The 18,210-nt window shown below is 34.9% G+C and overlaps 2 protein-coding genes across 3 annotated transcripts in view; both read right to left on the bottom strand.

The window, feature by feature from the left end:
* Positions 1–4,267: 4,267 nt before the first annotated feature.
* alx1 (ALX homeobox 1) lies at positions 4,268–11,113 on the bottom strand. The gene is made up of 4 exons (XM_051134485.1): positions 10,434–11,113; positions 8,761–9,053; positions 7,760–7,888; positions 4,268–4,940 (listed from the first exon to the last, which is right to left on the bottom strand). Exons 1-4 carry the CDS (start codon positions 10,636–10,638, stop codon positions 4,611–4,613), a joined length of 957 nt encoding a protein of 318 aa, XP_050990442.1. The 5' UTR covers positions 10,639–11,113; the 3' UTR covers positions 4,268–4,610.
* A 4,026-nt stretch (positions 11,114–15,139) lies between these two features.
* lrriq1 (leucine-rich repeats and IQ motif containing 1) overlaps positions 15,140–18,210 on the bottom strand; it is a 34,589-nt gene continuing 31,518 nt past the window's right edge. For both annotated transcript variants that reach the window (XM_051134465.1, XM_051134466.1), the window contains one exon: positions 15,140–16,234. In XM_051134465.1, the coding sequence (XP_050990422.1) occupies positions 16,101–16,234 (134 nt within the window). In that variant the 3' untranslated portion in view covers positions 15,140–16,100. The remainder of the gene's footprint in view (positions 16,235–18,210) is intronic.

Raw genomic sequence — 18,210 nt, 5'->3', positions numbered from 1 at the left:
CTCTGTGTGAAAAGGTAATAAAAAAATCACTTCGCACACAATAACTCACAGGGCTTCTCTTGCGCTGGAGACTCGGTTCAGAGAATGCTTTCATTAATCATGAAGCCCAGTACGGACTCTAGCACCGCTGCTCCTACTGAACATACATAACTGTCCTGGCAGGAAGAGCGATCGCTGGCCCCTCGCTCGGCATAGGGCTAAAAACATCACGACCCGCTGCATGCTGGGAGTTTTTGTGAATGATGGGACCCAGCTGAAATGTCCATCAGAGAATGTATGTGGCATTTGGATGGAAGGAAAACAAGAAGTGTGACTTGCTTAAGCAAAGAGCGGCATATTCTTGTATGGCTAGTCTTCAACTCGTAGCACACGAGCCATAAGTGCCCCAGAGGTCCTTAAATGTTGCATTATCCAATATTTCACAACAGGCCGTGTTTTCTTTTGTCTTCTGATGATTCATATTAAGTCCAAGTACATTTAGTATCATAAAGACAAGAGTTTTGCAGTGATCCATGCTTATGCTGTTGTTTGCTTTATGAGCTCATTGTTTGTATATTGTTTCTGATGATTGTTAGAGACAGGTCTATAGCGTTAATGTGTAAAAATAATATTAAAATGTCATACGCTATACACTAACAGTCAAAAGTTTTTGAACAGTAATAGTTTTGATGTTTTTTAAAGAAGTCTCTTCTGCTCACCAAGCCTGCATTTATTTGATCCAAAGTAACTGGATGTAATTTATTCCTGTGATTTCAAAGCTGAATTTTTAGCATCATTACTCCAGTCGCATGATTCTTCAGAAATCATTCTAATATTCTGATTTGCTGCTCAAAAAACACTTATGTTGAAAACAGCTGAGTAGAATTTTTTCAGGTTTCTTTGATGAATAGAAAGTTCAGAAGAACAGCATTTATCTGAAACAGAAACCTTTTGTAACATTATACATGTCTTTTTCAGCACTTTTGATCAATTTAAAGCATTCTTGCTAAATAAAAGTATTAATTTCTAGAATAAAAAAAATATATACTGACTCCAAGCTTTTGAATGGTATAATGTGTAATGTTTTTTATTTCAGATAAATGCTGATCTTTGGATCTTTTTGTTCATCAAAGAATCATGAATGTACTCAACTGTACTCAAAATGTACTCGACTGTTTTAAATGTTGATAATAATAATAATAATAATAATAATAATAATTGTTTCTTGAACAACAAATCAGCATGTTAGAATGATTTCTGAATGATCATGTGACTGGAGTAATGATGGTAAAAATTCAGCTTTGAAATCACAGGAATAAATTACATTTTAAAATATATTCAAATAGAAAGCAGTTATTTTAAACAGTAAAAATATTTCAAAATTGTACTGTTTTTGCTGTACTTTAGATCAAATAAATGCATAAATGCAGGCTTGGTGAGTAGAAGAGACTTCTTAAAAAAAAATCTTAAAAATATTTAAGATAAGCAGAGAATATGAAAAACTGTGATCATCTGACAATATAACAGACATTTATTTTTCATTTTCTCAAACTAGCCCACACACATTTTCTGTATTTCAGAGCCCTGAAATTACACAATCGTTCTAAAGCTCACCAAGGCTGTATTTATTTGATCAAAAATACAGTCGTATTGTGAAATATTTTTTAAAATGTAAAATGACTGCTTTCTATTTTAATATGTTTTAAAATGTAATTTATTCCTTTGATGCAAAGCTGAATTTTAATCATCACTGCTCCAGTCTTCAGTGTCACATTAACCATCAGAAATCATTCTAATATGCTGATTCGGTGCATCATTTTGGGACATTTCTTATTATTAAAGGGGTCATCAGATGCCCATTTTCCACAAGTTGATATGATTCTTTAGGGTCTTAATGAAAAGTCTATAATATACTTTTTGGTTAAAAATTCTTAATGGTACTGTAAAACACCACCCTTTTTACCTTGCCAAAATCAGCTCTGCAAAAATCATCCCATTCTGATCGAGGCTGCTTTAAATGCAAATGAGCTCTGCTCGCCCCGCCCCTCTCTTCTCTCTGTGGAGAGACAAGCCTGTTTACTGTTTACGCATTTAGCCACGTTTAGCTGCTAAACTTGCTAACTAGCACATTATTGGGAATGGTAATCGCAAAGATTCATAAAAAAAAAACCTTATACACACTTCTGCTGTAAGTGAAGCTGGATCACGAATGATTCGCGTGAACACAGACGGATATATGTTGATCGGGAGGCGCATTCCCTTCTCAAAAATAGGGTGTTTAATGACCAGTTTCAGTGTGACAACTAGCCCCACTGTCGAGCCACAAAAAGTCAGTGTGTGTGTTTAAGGAACTATTTATTTATTTTTGTGAATTTGTCCGCTTTCCAGCCATTGTGCTCTGGACTTCATTATAGCACCAGACTGCAAAATGTGACCATTGGAATGTAATTGCCCCTGATACCTTCAAATCAAATATACAAATAAAAAAACTCAAGAATTACGGTTACATATTACATCTGACAGTGACGCGACATGTCTGACGTGTGCTATTTCCTTTGGTACGGCACCAGTTGGACGTGTGGGTAGAGAGGACTGAATAAGCCATCCACAAGAAATACACACTAAATGTGTTTACTTGTGTGCTGTAATTATAAAGACCACATTGTACTTGAATGCAGAGTAGGGCCAAAAATGTCCATCAAGGAATCGTCTGGAGGAGAGCCATTCATAATCAGGACATAAATTGCTGGACAAGAGGCATCACACACTTTCCACACAAAGTCCTGTGTGTTTTGTTTTTTTCGTTGAACTTGCCAGCTTATCTTAAAAATGTCTTTCACAAAATTCATGCCTGCTGTGTACAAGCCAGATTGTTTTTATTCGTTATGTGTACTTTATTATGGTTAGTCAGTCAGAAAGCATCCTTTCAGTGATTTTATTTAGCTAAACTATGAGTGGAAATGTAAATACGACCAAATCATTTTTCATGATTTTTCATACCACCTAATCACAATAATGGAATGTGTTTTAAAGAAAACTTAAGGTAGAAATATTTAACGCACAGGTACATTTTTGTAATCAGTGTCCTAAAATGAGTTTTTTTTTTCATTCCGACTGCAGGTCTGGAGTGTTGGGCAGCAGAGAGATTTGTCTCTTTCACATGATTCACTCCCCCAAGCGTGAGAGGGTCTTTATTAATGAGCGTGGCTCACCCCAGAGGGTCAAACCCATTCGGCCTGCTGATGGATCTCATCTGCAGCAGAGTGTGCTGGGATCTTCTGCCTCACATGTGCTGCACCATCACTCTTACAGTGAAGATGTGGGTCCAGAAAACTGATGGACCAGTAACCAGGAGATGAATACAGAGATTACAAAGTAAGTACAGATACGCAAATATTAACAAAGGTTCATATAACAACAGTCAATACAGAATACTAAGAACGTAATATATAAACTTGTATCAAGAAAGTCATAAAATAAATGAAAACTCCAATTCTTCCTACTAAACTCATTTTAAAACCACTATATAAATGTAACACTCAAATGGCTAATGGTTTCTAATGGATTTTTTTAAAGAGACAGTTCACCCAAAAATAAAAATAAAAAATCATTAATTACTCACCCTCATGTCGTTCCAAACCGTAAGACCTTTGTTCATCTTCAGAACACAAATTAAGAAAATATCTTAATTTGTGTTCCGAAGATAAACAAAGGAATGTGTATGAGTAATTAGTGACAGAATTTTCATTTTTGGGTGAACTGTCCCTTTAAACTGTGCATCCGTTTTTATTTTTCAATAAATATTGATATTTACTGGGTTTATAGGAAGTATTTACACCTTAAAACACCTTCTTGTATAAATCCAGTAAATATCAGTATTAGAACATTAGAACAATAATATAAGTTTACTTTTAATCCAACAGTTGAGTAACTCAAAGTTGTGTTTGTCTCAAAAAGAGAAATATGTAGGTTTAAAAAAAGGGTCAGTACTAAACCAGAATATTTTTAAACACTGCTTATTTTGTAAATTTACTCAAAACATCTACGGATATAAGTTTATAACTTTAATTTAAAAAAAAAAAAAAATCTATTAAAAAAGGCTGTTCTTTTGACCTGTCCATCAAATAATTATTTTTTTTCTTAAGTATCACAGTTTCAACACTCAAGGCTGAACGGCAGCAAAATTTAACTTTGCCATCACAGGAGTAAGTTACATTAAAAGAAAGAAGCTAAGAGAAAATTAGAAACACATTAACTACAATTTTAATGAACTTTTATTACCATAAAATAAAAAAGTGCTCCCCTGAATGTGGCATGTGGCACACAGCTAGAGAGCGTTAAACAGCTTTGCTGCAAAGCACAAAGACATAGTGTTAGTATGTCGGGCATAACATCTCTGTGAAAGTCATGAGAGTATAATACTGTCAAGTTCTGTGCCCTTCATATTCACAACAACAAGAGATATTGAGACAAAATAAGAACAATCACTGTTTAATTAAGAGGTTTCTTAATTAAATTATTTTTGAAAGGACAGAATAACATTCTGATATCTTTGTTGTTCCAATAAAAAAAATAAAGTAACTGGCTGTATTGTTATTAGGCAAAAACTGTTCACATCAAAAGTTCAGAGTTCACATGGCCCAAGAAATGTTGGCTGCATGTTCCTTCGCCTTCATCCGCAGCACAGCAATGCTAGAGGACCGGCGTTCAAATTCAGGTTTGGTCTCAAATGCGGCGTGACTGTTTGCTGAAGGAGCCAGAAGTGAATCGGCGAAGAAGTTGTTGAGAGACACTCCGAACTGATTTTGCTGGTGATTGGGGAATCCCACGTAACCGTGCTCACCGGCTCTCGGCGAGTGGGGGTAGGGAGACGTCACGCAGGGAGGGGAACCGCGCGGGATCATGCAAGACGAGACTACAGAGCTGCCTGGAGAGTGACCCGTCCATAAGTTGTTGGAAATCTGTGTGGTAAAAGGGAAGGTGGAAAAGTGCATGAAATTATCAAATCAGAGCATTTTAGGACTTCTCACACTATAATAGTTAACCCTGGTACACCTTTATGCCTTATTTACCCCTGAAGGGTGCATATTTATCCACCTTATTTTTCCCGTAAGAGCGTACATGGCCATTTGTAAATTTAATGGGTTTGGCTTCTGGTCTCATGCACTTTGTTATTCTTTTCGCTATTTCCCTATGGCAGCTTATGAACCGTAAGTTTAACACATTACCAGAAAACAGCTTCCACATTGAAAAATAAGGTGGATAGCTTAATGGTGCATTTTACTAGGCTACCTTTTAGCTGCCACAGTAACAGCTTTTGTACCTTTTTTTTGAAAGTGTGGGTCATTCTTAAATACAGGTAAACTTAATCATGCTTCACATTTCACATTGCTCATACTTTACCCTTATTTACCCTCTACCCTTATAATTAATCCTGGGTATTTATAAACTAACATTTCACACTGTAGATTTATAAACCCCGTTAACGTTCTTAATTGGATGTATGCGGTCTCATTGATGGACAAACGCAGCACACAATCTTATCTCACAAACCTTATTTTTCAATGTTTTCTGGTAATGTGTTATAATTCTAGTTCCTAAGCGTAGGGAAATGACGAGAAGAATAACAAAGTGTTGTAAACGGTAAAACAGTTTGCACCACAAACCATTGATCATAATTAAGAAAATACATTAAAATAATATAAGACACACCAGTTTCCAATATCAAGCAGTAAAACGAGCTGTTTTGTATAGCTAAAAGCAACTGGAAGTGAATGAGACCGGAAGCCAGACACATTAAATTTACAAATGGCTGCGTCTGCTCTAACAAAAAAAAAATAAGGTGGATACAAGAAGTAAATGGAAATGTACATCTTATATTTCAACATGTAAGTAAGCCGTTTTTTGTGAATGTGCGAGACTTACATTAGCCACTGTAGGGAAATAGCGAGAAGAATAACAAAGTGCAGTAAACCAGCCTGATCTCAGGACAGTTCGTACATATTTTACAAGGTGGCTAATTCGTACGACCTCACTCGTACAAATTTATATAATTTTAGCAAAAACTTATGTATTTGTACGAATGCCCTACACCTAACCCCGCCCCTAAACCTACCCGTCACTGAAAACGTACGAATTCGTACGAATTAGCCACCTCATAAAAAAAACTATGCATTGGTCATGAGATAGCGTTATGTAAACCGTGCACTGCAAACTGCACTACAAACCACTGTGTTCATTTTTAAGATAATATATTACAATAATATGGTAAGACACCCATTTGCGATATCAAGCGGCAAAACAAGCTGTTTTGTACAGCTAAAAATATCGAAGTGATGAGACCGGAAGCCTCGCACATAAATCTACAAATGGCCGCGCCCGATCTTACGGAAAAGTCAGAGGATATGTCTGCACTATAATTCACGTGTTTTCCTTAACCACTTGACTGTTTTTCCCCTGAAACGCTGTTTATGCAATGCGTGCTGTTTCCGTGACCGTATAAAGCACGTGAATATGAGGCACGGATTGTCTGTCCGTTGCATCAAGACGTAACATTCTACAACCGCATGGTTTCACACTGCACATGTTTGGCATGGAAATATGGGGTTAACAGCGCAAAAGCTGGTGAAGTATTTCATAACCCCACTTCGATATTACACGTGTTTAACGGAATTGAAAGCAGGGTTTAAAATGACGATAAACAGGAGTTAAGCGCAGTGTGAAAAACAATTTAATAAGCACTGATTGAAAGGCAAAAACACTTTAGTACAGATTAAAATCTAGATTAAAATGCAGATGAAAACCCCAGCAGGCTTGAGTTGAAGGAGGAAGGTTTTTTTTTTTTTTTTTTTTTTTTTTGCAGCAAAAAAAAAAAAAAAATACACAATCAAAAATGTTTAGAAAAAGCATGGTACATAAACATAGATTGCGATTTGGAAAGTTAATTCAATTTTAACATATAAATCGATGCATTTTAGCATGCCTGGGAAAATGCTTCATGATAAACCGCGATGACATCATATCAGATACACCCTCAATCTACATTATACAGTGACAATTATGTCCAAGACTTTAAATAAATCCAGACCAGGCTTTTAAAAGCAAACCCTGAAGCCCGCAAAAATGCATTTGTGTTGACCACAAAAATGTGGGCATAAGACAAACACAAGGCTTAGCACCCTCCCACCTTTTCTTACAACATGCCCGGTGCATTAAGACCTGTCCTGTTAAGGCACAGGCGCTTTTTTATGTGACGATATGGAAAACACGAGTGAAGAACTCTCTACTCTCTGATGAAGGAAATTGAGGTCCCGTGGTGCCATCTAAATCTTCATCTCCTATCCTCCCAACAGCTTTTGTCATTTAGCGTGAGACAGTACTCTGCAGTCTGACTGACTGCCCACTCCCGTGGTTTAAAGCCTGACAGACTAAGGGTAGTTGTCGACAATTCATGCATTGTGTTTGTGTCAGCAAGGACCGTTTGCTATTAGCTGAACTTTGGTCAAATGTTTTGTGACTTTACAGTCAAACTTTGTGATCAGACCAATAAGTACTCTGCCACCTTGAAAAATTTAACAAAATAGATCATGAAACCTGCTTACACAATGTATGATAAATGTGTGACTTTTTAAAACAAATTATATATATATAAAATAACAATGAAGACACTAGGCCAGGTATTCTTTTACATTTGAGTAGTGTTGACCTATAGACAGCCATGCATTGGTTGACTTTTATTTCTTGCAAACCACAATGCAGATGCAGATAAATAGTAAATCACCTGTGAGTAGCTGTCTGTCCGGGGCAGCATTGATATGTCATAGGTCGCTGCAAAATGGCTTTTGGCCTGCTGGATCTGTCCATATCTTTCTCGCTTCCTCCACTTGGCTCTTCTGTTCTGGAACCATACCTAAAAAAAAAAAAAAAGTTATTTTTCCTATGATGTAAAATTAATTATTAGCAATAGCCAACAATACATTGTATGGGTCGAAAATATATTTTTTTTTAATGCCAAAAAGCATTAAGATATTTTGTACATTTCCTACCATAAATATATCAAAACCTAATTTTTGATTAGTAATATGCATTGCTAAGAACTTCATTTGGACAACTTTAACTGTGATTTTCTCAATATTTAGGGTTTTTTTATGTATAAATCTCAATTTCAAAAAATGTACCTTTGGTTTTGTTGTCACTTTTTTTTTGTGTGTTTGTTATGTAGCCTACCATTTTTATTAAAATATGTTGGTGTAGTATAAATGTGAAGCCATAATTAATTACAGGGCTGTGACATTACCTTCATCAGTTATGACAGGGAGAGTTACTAACTTTATCTGTTGCAAACAAATACAGATCCATAAATAAAGGTAATAAATGCCAGGTATGTTAACGCTTTTATCAGAAAACATCGTTATATCCGTCATAGGTATAGGTTAAACTTGATTTTATTAATCGGTAATTACATTTTAAAAATCGGTAGGTACCGTATACTAAGCGCAATAAAGTGCAGGTTGTGCATCTTTAGCACCACTTTCATTTTAACTTAAACATTTAAGGTAGAAATTAAAGTTGTCTTCAATTGGAAATGATGAATGCATGCATTAGGACTAAAAAGTGTTTAGATTTTTTAAAAAGTGAAAAGTAAGGCTTTTCCTCAAATGTAATCTTTAAACGCTATTCACAGAGAGGCCTAAATTTAACATTCGGAATTTCTATTAAAAATCTAGAAGAACACATTCAGCGAATTTTAGAGAATTATCACAAATGAAAGTGTGCAGTTACCTGAACTCTGGCCTCCGTGAGCTCTGTTCTCATGGCCAGCTGTTCCCTCACATACACATCTGGGTAATGGGTTTTCTGGAAGACTTTCTCTAGTTCCTCTAGTTGAGCGCTTGTGAAGGTCGTGCGATGGCGTCTTTTCTTGCTGCTCGAAACGTTGCTGTCGCATTTTTCGCCGATGTCGTCCAGGTCGGTTTTGTCTGGTCTGGCTGTGGCGGGTGAGACTCGGATACTGCAGCAGTTCTCCATCGCATGCAGGCTGCTGTCCTCAGTTTTAGGAGCGCAGTAATTCACGCCTGAGCAAAAATAAAATATGAGTAGTTGACATTAAATTACACACATTTTTAGCAGTCGTTTTTTGTTGTTGTTGTTGTTTTTTACACGGAATAATTTTCTCATGAGAAACCGCATGGAGTAGTTTTTATCTTATATGATCATTTCAAAAGGTTAATAAAAACTATAAAAACCTTACAACCATAAATATACGTTTATCTATATAAAAAGTAAGGAAATGCTCACGGACATACAGTCAAACCAAGAATTATTCAGACACCTGATATAATATTTGATTTTTTTTATTAGTGGGTGCAGTACACTATAGTTCATTTATGTAAGAGATGTAGCAAAATAAAGTAAACCGTGACATATTATACACAAAAATTCTTCATGTAGTAAAACTGGTAAAAAATTTGGGACCAAAAATTTGATTTGACGGTGTGACCTGCCAATGTTCTGTTACATAACTTTCTATCAAAGTTATCTGACATTATCAAATGTGTTTGTTCTGACAGTTTAACTCCGAGATCTTGTCATATTTTATTACAGCTTTCTAAACAATAGCGAATAAACTGTTATAATGTGAGAAATGTTTAAGGTGTCTGAATAAATTTTGGTTTGACTGTATGCCAACAGCCTATGTAACTTTATAATGAAGAGAAAGTAGACTGAATATATGTAGCCTTGTGTTTGCCTATTTAGTCAAGGTACGAGTTAAAAATGACGTTCAGGCTATTTATTTGAATATTTAACTTAAAATTTACATTAATCACTTATTTCCAGCATTATGTTTACGAATTACGTTTTAATGAAAAGTTACAGATAGCAATATGAATAAGATAGCAATATTTCTAAAAGTAGGGCAAAGTATATTTAAAATTGTAAAGAATCAGACAAAGTCCATGCTCCGTGAAAATATGTAAAAGTTTTTCAGCTTTTCTCACTTTCTTTTTTAGTTTAACAATTAAAAAGTAAGCTGTTGAACCTTTAAAAAAATGCATTTAATTCTTACAAGTTATTTAATTCTAAACGTACTAAAAGTAGGCTGCAGCAACTAGTAAATAGTGAAAAAACATTTACAACATTTGTTCAAAACTGGCCAGGCTTCTAAATGTCTATCTTTTGTTTTACATATAAAAATAAAGGTTATTAAAATTGCTTTTAGAGATAAAAAATAACTTTTTATTTTCCACTTATATTGGAACTTAAAATAATCTACTTTCGACTGCAGTGCATCGACTTGAAGAAAGTTTTAAGAACTTCGTTAATGTCTGGAGAACCATATAACAAGTTCTTTACCAAACCAAGGTGTTGCAAATATTATGCAGAATGTTTTGTTACATTTTACAAAGACGACAAAAACTTCGCGTGCTTTTTTTTAACAAAAAAGTCGGACTTACTGTTTTGGTTGTCACACGGAGACGATCTGTCCATACTGGTGTGTTGGTCATTGCTTTGCATGGAGAAGGCCTGGACGCATTTAGGTGATGTCTTGTTGTAGTACTGCACATTGTCTAAAGTGTCCATGACTTGGTCCATGTAGTAATCGCTGCCTTTAATCGCTTGACTTTTCAAGGAGAACTTGTCGCTCAAGTACTCCATCATGGTCCTCTGGCCTCGTCTCAAGCATGAAGCGCGTCAGTGGACACCATAAATGTTTTAGTGATGTCAAAAATGAAGCAATGCGGCCAATTATTTGTACAAGTCGTTAATTTGTCTTGTCTTAAAGAGACCGAGGGCTTCGCTTTATACGGCAAAGAGTGCGAGCTTCAAGCAGCCACCCAACTTCTGAATATGGAGAAGTTGAAGCTCCACCCACGCGCATGCACAAGCACTAAATAAGATTTATGAAACTCTGAGATGACCCGAAATGAAACAATTACACTTGCTTTCGCTTTCAGCGTGTTTGGATATCCCTAATGATTATTTAACTGATAAATCAGACTCGAGTAGATGGTATTGCGCGATATTTAGGCTAAAGTGTTAAAGCAATAGCATTTCGGTAAACATATTAAAGCCGGCGAATATTAAGAACAGTTAGTGTAAAAAGTAAATCTTTGTATGTTAACAAATGTTTCTTAACCTTTGATTAACGTATTTGCAAAGTTATTTAATTTTAAGTTAATAAATGTAGCATAGGCTAATATCAGGATGACTAGGGGAAAAAAAAAACATCAAAACTTTCTAACGTTTGTCGCAAAAAACAACTGTATTTCATTATTATTAATCCAAATAATCAGCATATTTAACTTTGAAAATACCACATTTGTTCCAAGGCATAATCTTTGCCTTTTTAATATGCTTTATTGTAACTACTTTTCTGTTTTCTTTTCTGTAGTGGGGAAATAACTTTAAACTACCAATTTGAATTTTTCTATTTTATTTAATTTTATTACTTTAATTTACGGTAAATACAAAAAAGGTTAGCTGCGGTTTCCAGAAAAGCATTACGGGACGGCATTTGGGATGGCGATTAATACATTTACTTTTTCAGTTTTGTAGGTACACTTCATATATCTTACACTTAAATATCTTATCTGAGCTATTATTAGAATGATTATAAATCGATTTATATATTTTATTTCACTCATCTTAAGGATATGCATATTTTTTGTTAAATGCACATTCAAGGAATTTTTAATGTATAAAACATACGTTTTACTTCTATATACTTCCAGTAAAACAAGCACCGTCTTTTTGTTTATTTTTGGTATTCTTTTTCTTCTTATAACATTCTGTTCTTATAAAATTTTATATAATGTGCACCTAACAAACTATAAACTTTTTTCTCAAAAATGTAAATATATAGTCATTATGTTCCATATTAGGTGAAATGAATAGGCTATGCATATTAGGTCTCATAAAATCTGATATTAGGTGAAATGAATAGGCTATGTATATTAGATCTCATGAAATCTGAACGAAGAGATGAGTAATAACGGCATTCAGCTCATGTGATGATGAACGGGCACATTCGTAACGGGCATATACGTAACTGCAAAGAAATCCTGTTACTATGACCTGAATAAAAAAAAAAAAAAAAACAACCAATAAAAAAGTTATCACTTTGTCACACCTAAAATATCCTATATTTTCCTATATCCTATATCCTCTCGAAGTTCAAGATAACGGATCATAAATATTTAAATGTGGGCTAAACATTCTCAAATTATATATATATTTTATACATATCTCATAGAACCTGCAAGAAAAACGATAATACGTTTGATAATAAACGCGTAATATTAAAAAACGGGCCATTTATATAGCGTCATTTATTCTGCTACTTTAATCAAGTGTTTCGTTCAGTCGACAAGCTTGGCTTTGTCCAAAAAAAAATTCACACACTCCCGACAGCAACAGACCTATGACGCACAGTGAGTATGAGACCGATTTTTTGGATGCAATATTGTAAACTCGGCACCGAAATGATTTTTTGCGACCACCTGAACGTCTGTATTTCAAACAGGAAAGGCGTCATCCGATACCACCCTCACTCTAAAGACTGTGTAAGAGATCACACATAGAGTAGCCCTCTTCTCTCTGCCAGCAAACCTTACCACCTGCCAGGCTAGCCATATCTAAGGGTCACTTACAATGCTTGGGGTTTGATGGTGCCACTCCGAGAAAAAATGAAAATAAATAAGGCTGCTCTTAAGTAGCAGGGGGGTTACTTATTAAGGCTCTGAAATGACCTCCTATTTGGACCCCTTGCTGAGGGGAAAATGTGAGAAATTCTGTGTGGTTTGTTGAAATTTTGTCTGCACATTAAAAGGAATGAACATGAAAGCATAGAAGATGATATGAGTTATGGCCTAATTTCATTCAGTTGAGTTTGTAAGTACATGCAGTACTGCTAAATCAAATAAGTGAGCATTAAAGCAATAAGTTATTTGAAACATTTGATGCTATTTGTTATTTTCAATAACCAAAAAAATTAAAAATTGGCTTTTTTTAAACTTTTTTTTGTACTTGTTAATGTTTTAACAAATGCAATTATTAATTCACATATGCTAACATCACACAAATATTAATACAGCCATCTCTAAATTGTATGTAATGGTTCTTGAATGTCCTTGAAATTATAAAATTATATAATAAGTGTATACACTACCATTCAAAAGTTTTTGAACAGATTTTTAATGTTTTTTTTAATCCAAAATTTATCCAAAATTCTGAAAAAATTTTACTATTTAAAAACAGTTTTCTATTTGAATATATTTTAAAATGTAATTTATTTCTGTGATTTCAAAGCTGAATTTTTAACATCATTACTCCAGTCTTCAGTGTCACATGATCCTTCAGAAATAATTTTAATATGCTGATTTATATATATATATATATAACATGTAGACCAATTATATAATGACTGAGGGATGTCCTCAAATCTGTCAAATTGCTACAGAGACAAGTTAGTATTTTCCTTCATTATGAAGGTGCATTCTTAAATCATATTAATGGTTTTGTACAGGCCACGTGGGGCCTTCAGGCCACTGACATTTTTGCCATTGTTTATTGCCTCTCTCTATTTCTCGCTCACTCTCTTACGTACTATGGACAGAATGAATCTCTGGTGAAAGTCAGAGGTCAGTATGAGCGTGTCAGCTGGGTTTGTGTACATACGCCTTTGCAGTCACTTAAGTAATTAAAATGATAATAAACGGTTTGGCCACAGCCACTTCTTCCAGCTGCTGTGATTGAGCTGCTCAGGTCAGGCCAGATGTATTGAGCTTGCAAAGTCAAATTCGGTTTGAAAGGCCTCTTCACTTTAGTGTGAAGGATTATTCAATGAATATTTATTTTCCCTATAATGTGTTCCCGGGAAGTTAAATACAACGTAGTCTATTAGAAACTCAAACAAACCAATAGGATTTATATGACTCTGAAGGGTTTTACTAACCCTATTCAGATCTGCTCTCGCTGGCAGTTGAAAAGATTATCTCTTCGGGTTTGCCTATGTTTTTTGTGGGTAACAACTGGCATGAATTACCGCTGGCATCAGTCTGCAGATTCAGTCTGTTATTCTGAGATTCAGCAAAATGGAAACTTGGAAATGTCTTTGGAGTCCACTCAAACCTTTTTGCAGTCATTGTCTGTCTGTCTATCTATCTATATACTTTATCTGTTCTACACCTCAGAAAAATGACTTTTTATTATTTTTTTACTAAAGAAAAGCTGTCCGGGAGTCCGCATTTCTCTCGCCTCCCCTGAGTCCATTGAGTTTTAACAGACCCTCTAAAGTGTGCGGTGAGTGGGGGGTAATTGAGAATGAACGGAAGAAAGTCACATGATAGGAGGCAATGCTTCCATCACGATATGATTGGATATGACTGGTTATGTTCGCCTATGATTGGTTCATGCGATAAACCCCGCCTCTTGTGTTCATGCGCGTTCGCGAATCAATCTGTATGAACAATATAATAGCGTTAATAGGAAGACCAACTAAAAAAGTAACCACTTTGTGGTTTAAGACTTAAAATGGCATTAAAACATGATTTGTGGAGTTTTTAGTGAGTAATCAACTTAAATCCCCATGTCTGTAATCAGTGTTTACCGAGCCTTGATGACTCTTGATCCGGAAATTAAAAAATATTTAAAAGTTAATTATTAAAAAGAATAGCTAAAAATAAATAAATACATTGTTTAAATTGTTAGTACACTGTAAAAAATAAAAAACACAATTTGTTGAGTCAGCTTAAAATAATTTGTTACACTGCAGCCTTAAAATTTTAAGTTCAGTCAACTAAAATAAGTTTAGTCAACTTGAAATGTTAAGTTGTACTAAGTAACAACTTAGATATTTGTGTTTGCTAAACTTAACAGATGGGTAACCCAGCTGCCTTAAAGTTGTACTAAGTTGTCACTTAGTATAATTTAACATTTCAAGTTAAATAATAATCTTTTTTTGAGTTGACTGAACTTAAAATTTTAAGGCAGCCAGGTTACAAATTATTTTAAGTTGACTCAACAAATTGTTTTTTACAGTGTACCTTGAGTTATTATTCTGGAATAAATGTAAAATGCTTAAAAACACTAACTTGATGAGATTCAAAAATATAAAATCGTTTTTTTCTGATAGTGTAAGTAATGTTTATTTAACCAAGAAAATGCGATTGGGACATGAATTTACATCAGTTGCAAAGTCTCTTACAGTCAGTAGTGGACTATCAAAATAAAGTATAACCTATATTTATATCTATTTACAGTATTAAAAGTATTTATGTGTATATAATTCAACAAGACAATACCACAGCAGTCAGCCAGTGTCTCTGGATTAAGTATGAGACCTATGGGCCGTCTGCCCAAACGCAATGCCAAAACTCCCACTAATAAGACATCCCTTTTCAAGATTTATTTGAGCATTTCTATAGGCATAAAAATGAGCTCCAAGCTGGTTCCAGAAAGTACTTTTCCAAGCACTGTTTGTGAACACTCAGCTTTTTGATATCCGAAATGAAAACGCACAAACAAGGATATCCTTATCTGGCAGTAACACTAAAGAAAACACTTCTATCTTTTATGAGAGACAAATATGTACAAAAACAAAAATGTATCGACAGTGATCTTTGATATATTACTTTCATTAAATGTGCATCGTCTTATTTTTAGCTTTAAGAGCAACATTCCTAGCATAAAGAAAAAAACCCTCAAGTAAATTAAAACAGGAACGAGCTGGTTTCGATTGCCTGTCATTGTCTGCATATTAAGCATGTCATTTGTAAATGGTTTCCACCCAGTCCATGGCTCGCAGTGCTCATGTTAAATGGAGTGATACTTGAAAGCAATACGTATCCTGTGACCGCCTGCAGATATTTGGGCTATATCTCATCCATTGCTTCTAATTCATTTGCAGGAGAGGAAGCTGGATTTTAGTAAAAACAGCAGCTGCAAGGAATTTCAGCGGAGATCAAATGTGCATTGTAAGTCTTGTTAAGGGCTTACATCAACAAGACATCCATCACACTCTGAATATATACACAGCCGCAAATATGAAGGGCCAAAACAAAAGAACAAACTGAATCAATATTATCTCAGTGCAACAAACACAAGCTGATGTAGTTATCGTTTTACTTGCTCAGTTTGGCTCTCTTCTTTCCTCCACCCCAGCCTCCGCTGCGTCGCACGGGGTTGTCCCGGAACGAGATGCGTTCATTTCGGATCGGAGCTGAATTGACTCTTGTGGGTGATGGCACTTCAGTTTCTGTGACGACAAAAGGTAACAAGACTTTGACTGACACTCATAGAGTTTCCAAGCACAGTTCTTTTAAACACTTAGAACAAAGCAAGCTTTTTTCCGTAGCTGATGCATTCCACGTGTAGAACCCATGGCTGCGCTCTGCAAGGAGTCATACACGGTAAAACGAAACGGCAGGGAAAACTTCATCGATTCGGGAGGCTCCCGTGCGCCACTCATCTTACATAATTCTAAAACACAAAATGATTAGTCATTTTTATTTCAAAGATCAAATGTAGTACGAAGCCAGCAGTTCTTAATAAATTTTACAAATGCAGTAATTGTTTAGCTAACACAAATTTTTGTTTTTACTACACTTGTCTTAATTTGTTCCATGCCTTTGTTGATTAAAGTGGAAGAAAGTAGACATCCGTCCTAGACGAGTATTAATCGCACTTCAAACCCTAGCCGTTTATATTCAAAGAGACACATGTTGTTGCCCAAGTTCTGTGGGCTGATATTTAATAAAACGGCCACACACTCACTTAACCGCTGTGACCAAACAAATTGTTTTCAGCCATTTTGCTCCCATTACCTTTAAAAGAGGGCAAAAAATGAGGCACCGGGAGATTTCCTCTACACATAATGAAAACGTTTATGGCTCCCTAAACTGTTCTTCATGGCTCAGCCCCAGTAAGTAGAGGGTATCTTGTTGCATTAAACCTAAGTAGTATTTATAGAGTCCTTACTGTAATTGAACATAGTACTAAGCATGACAACTTTGCGCTCATGACCTGATGACTCACAATGATTTAATTCAAATGACAAGAGGCCTGTGAGGAGCTGGGAAAATTTGTTTTATGTTAGCTGATAAACAGCCTAATTCACAACGGGAATAAAACGTTCTTTTCAGAAAATGAGTACTGATACACTTCCAGTCAAAAGTTTTTGAACAGTAAAATTTTTAAGTGTCTTCTGCTCACCGAGCCTGCATTTATTTGATACGAAGTACAGCAAAACAGTACAATTTTGAAATATTTAAAAGAACCATTTTCTATTTGAATATATTTAAAAATGTTATTTATTCCTGTGATTTAAAAGATACATATTTAGCATCATTACTCCAGTCACACGATCCTGATAATAAAAACATTATTATTAATGTTGAAAACAGCTGAGTAGAATTTTTTCAGGTTCCTTTGATAAATAGACATTTCAGAAGAACAGCGTTTATCTGAAATAGAAATCTTTTGTAACATTATAATCACTTTTCATCAATTTAAAGGATTAATTTATATATATATATATATATATATATATATATAAATGCTGATCTTTGGATCTATCTATTCTATGTCTATTCAAATATCGATAATAATAATAATAAATGTTTCTTGAACAGCTCATCAGCATATTAGAATGATTTCTGATGGATCATGTGACACTGAAGACTGGAGTAATGATGCTGAAAATGTAGCTTTGACCACAGCAATAAATTACATTTTTAAATATATTCAAATAGAAAACAGTTATTTTAAATAGTAAAAATATTTCAAAATGTTACTGTTTTTCTGTACTTTGGATCAAATAAATCCAGGCTTGGTGAGCAGAAGAGACGTCTTAAAAAAAAAACAAAATCTTACTCTTCAAAACCTTTTGACTGGTAGTGTATTTGTACATAATAGAGGAATGGTTTTGCATGCTAAGTGTAAAGTAAATTATCTATAAATAAATCTAAATTCTCTTTGATGTGTATCAGCCTCTCTCCAATAAATCACCTATAAATGTGAAAGGCTTGATTCAGTCCATCATTCAGACAGCCAGTCAGTCAGGCTGTCAGCGTCCTCGTGGATTTCATTTTCAAATCGTCATCAGAATCCAATTTACCTTCATTAGGACAGACAGTGAAAAGCCTTCACAGTCTGACATGGCTGTGTTAAATGCACTAAACCCTGCTTGTGTCAGTCAGTGGGATCTTTGTCACACACAGCGTGTGTGACAGA

The sequence above is a fragment of the Labeo rohita genome, chromosome 18 (genome assembly GCF_022985175.1).
Source record: "Labeo rohita strain BAU-BD-2019 chromosome 18, IGBB_LRoh.1.0, whole genome shotgun sequence".
NCBI lineage: Eukaryota > Metazoa > Chordata > Actinopteri > Cypriniformes > Cyprinidae > Labeo > Labeo rohita.
Note: the sequence above shows the minus strand (reverse complement) of the source record. Positions and strands in the feature narration are given on the sequence as shown.

Excerpts from the sequence above, each read along its gene's own strand:
- alx1 (XM_051134485.1), bottom strand. The coding sequence starts at position 10,638 with ATGATGGAGTACTTGAGCGACAAGTTCTCCTTGAAAAGTCAAGCGATT. Across the intron at positions 7,889-8,760 it reads TCACGGAGGCCAGAGTTCAG|GTATGGTTCCAGAACAGAAG; the intron begins GTAACTGCACAC and ends TTTTTTTTTTAG. Across the intron at positions 4,941-7,759 it reads GGACAGACAGCTACTCACAG|ATTTCCAACAACTTATGGAC; the intron begins GTGATTTACTAT and ends TTTACCACACAG.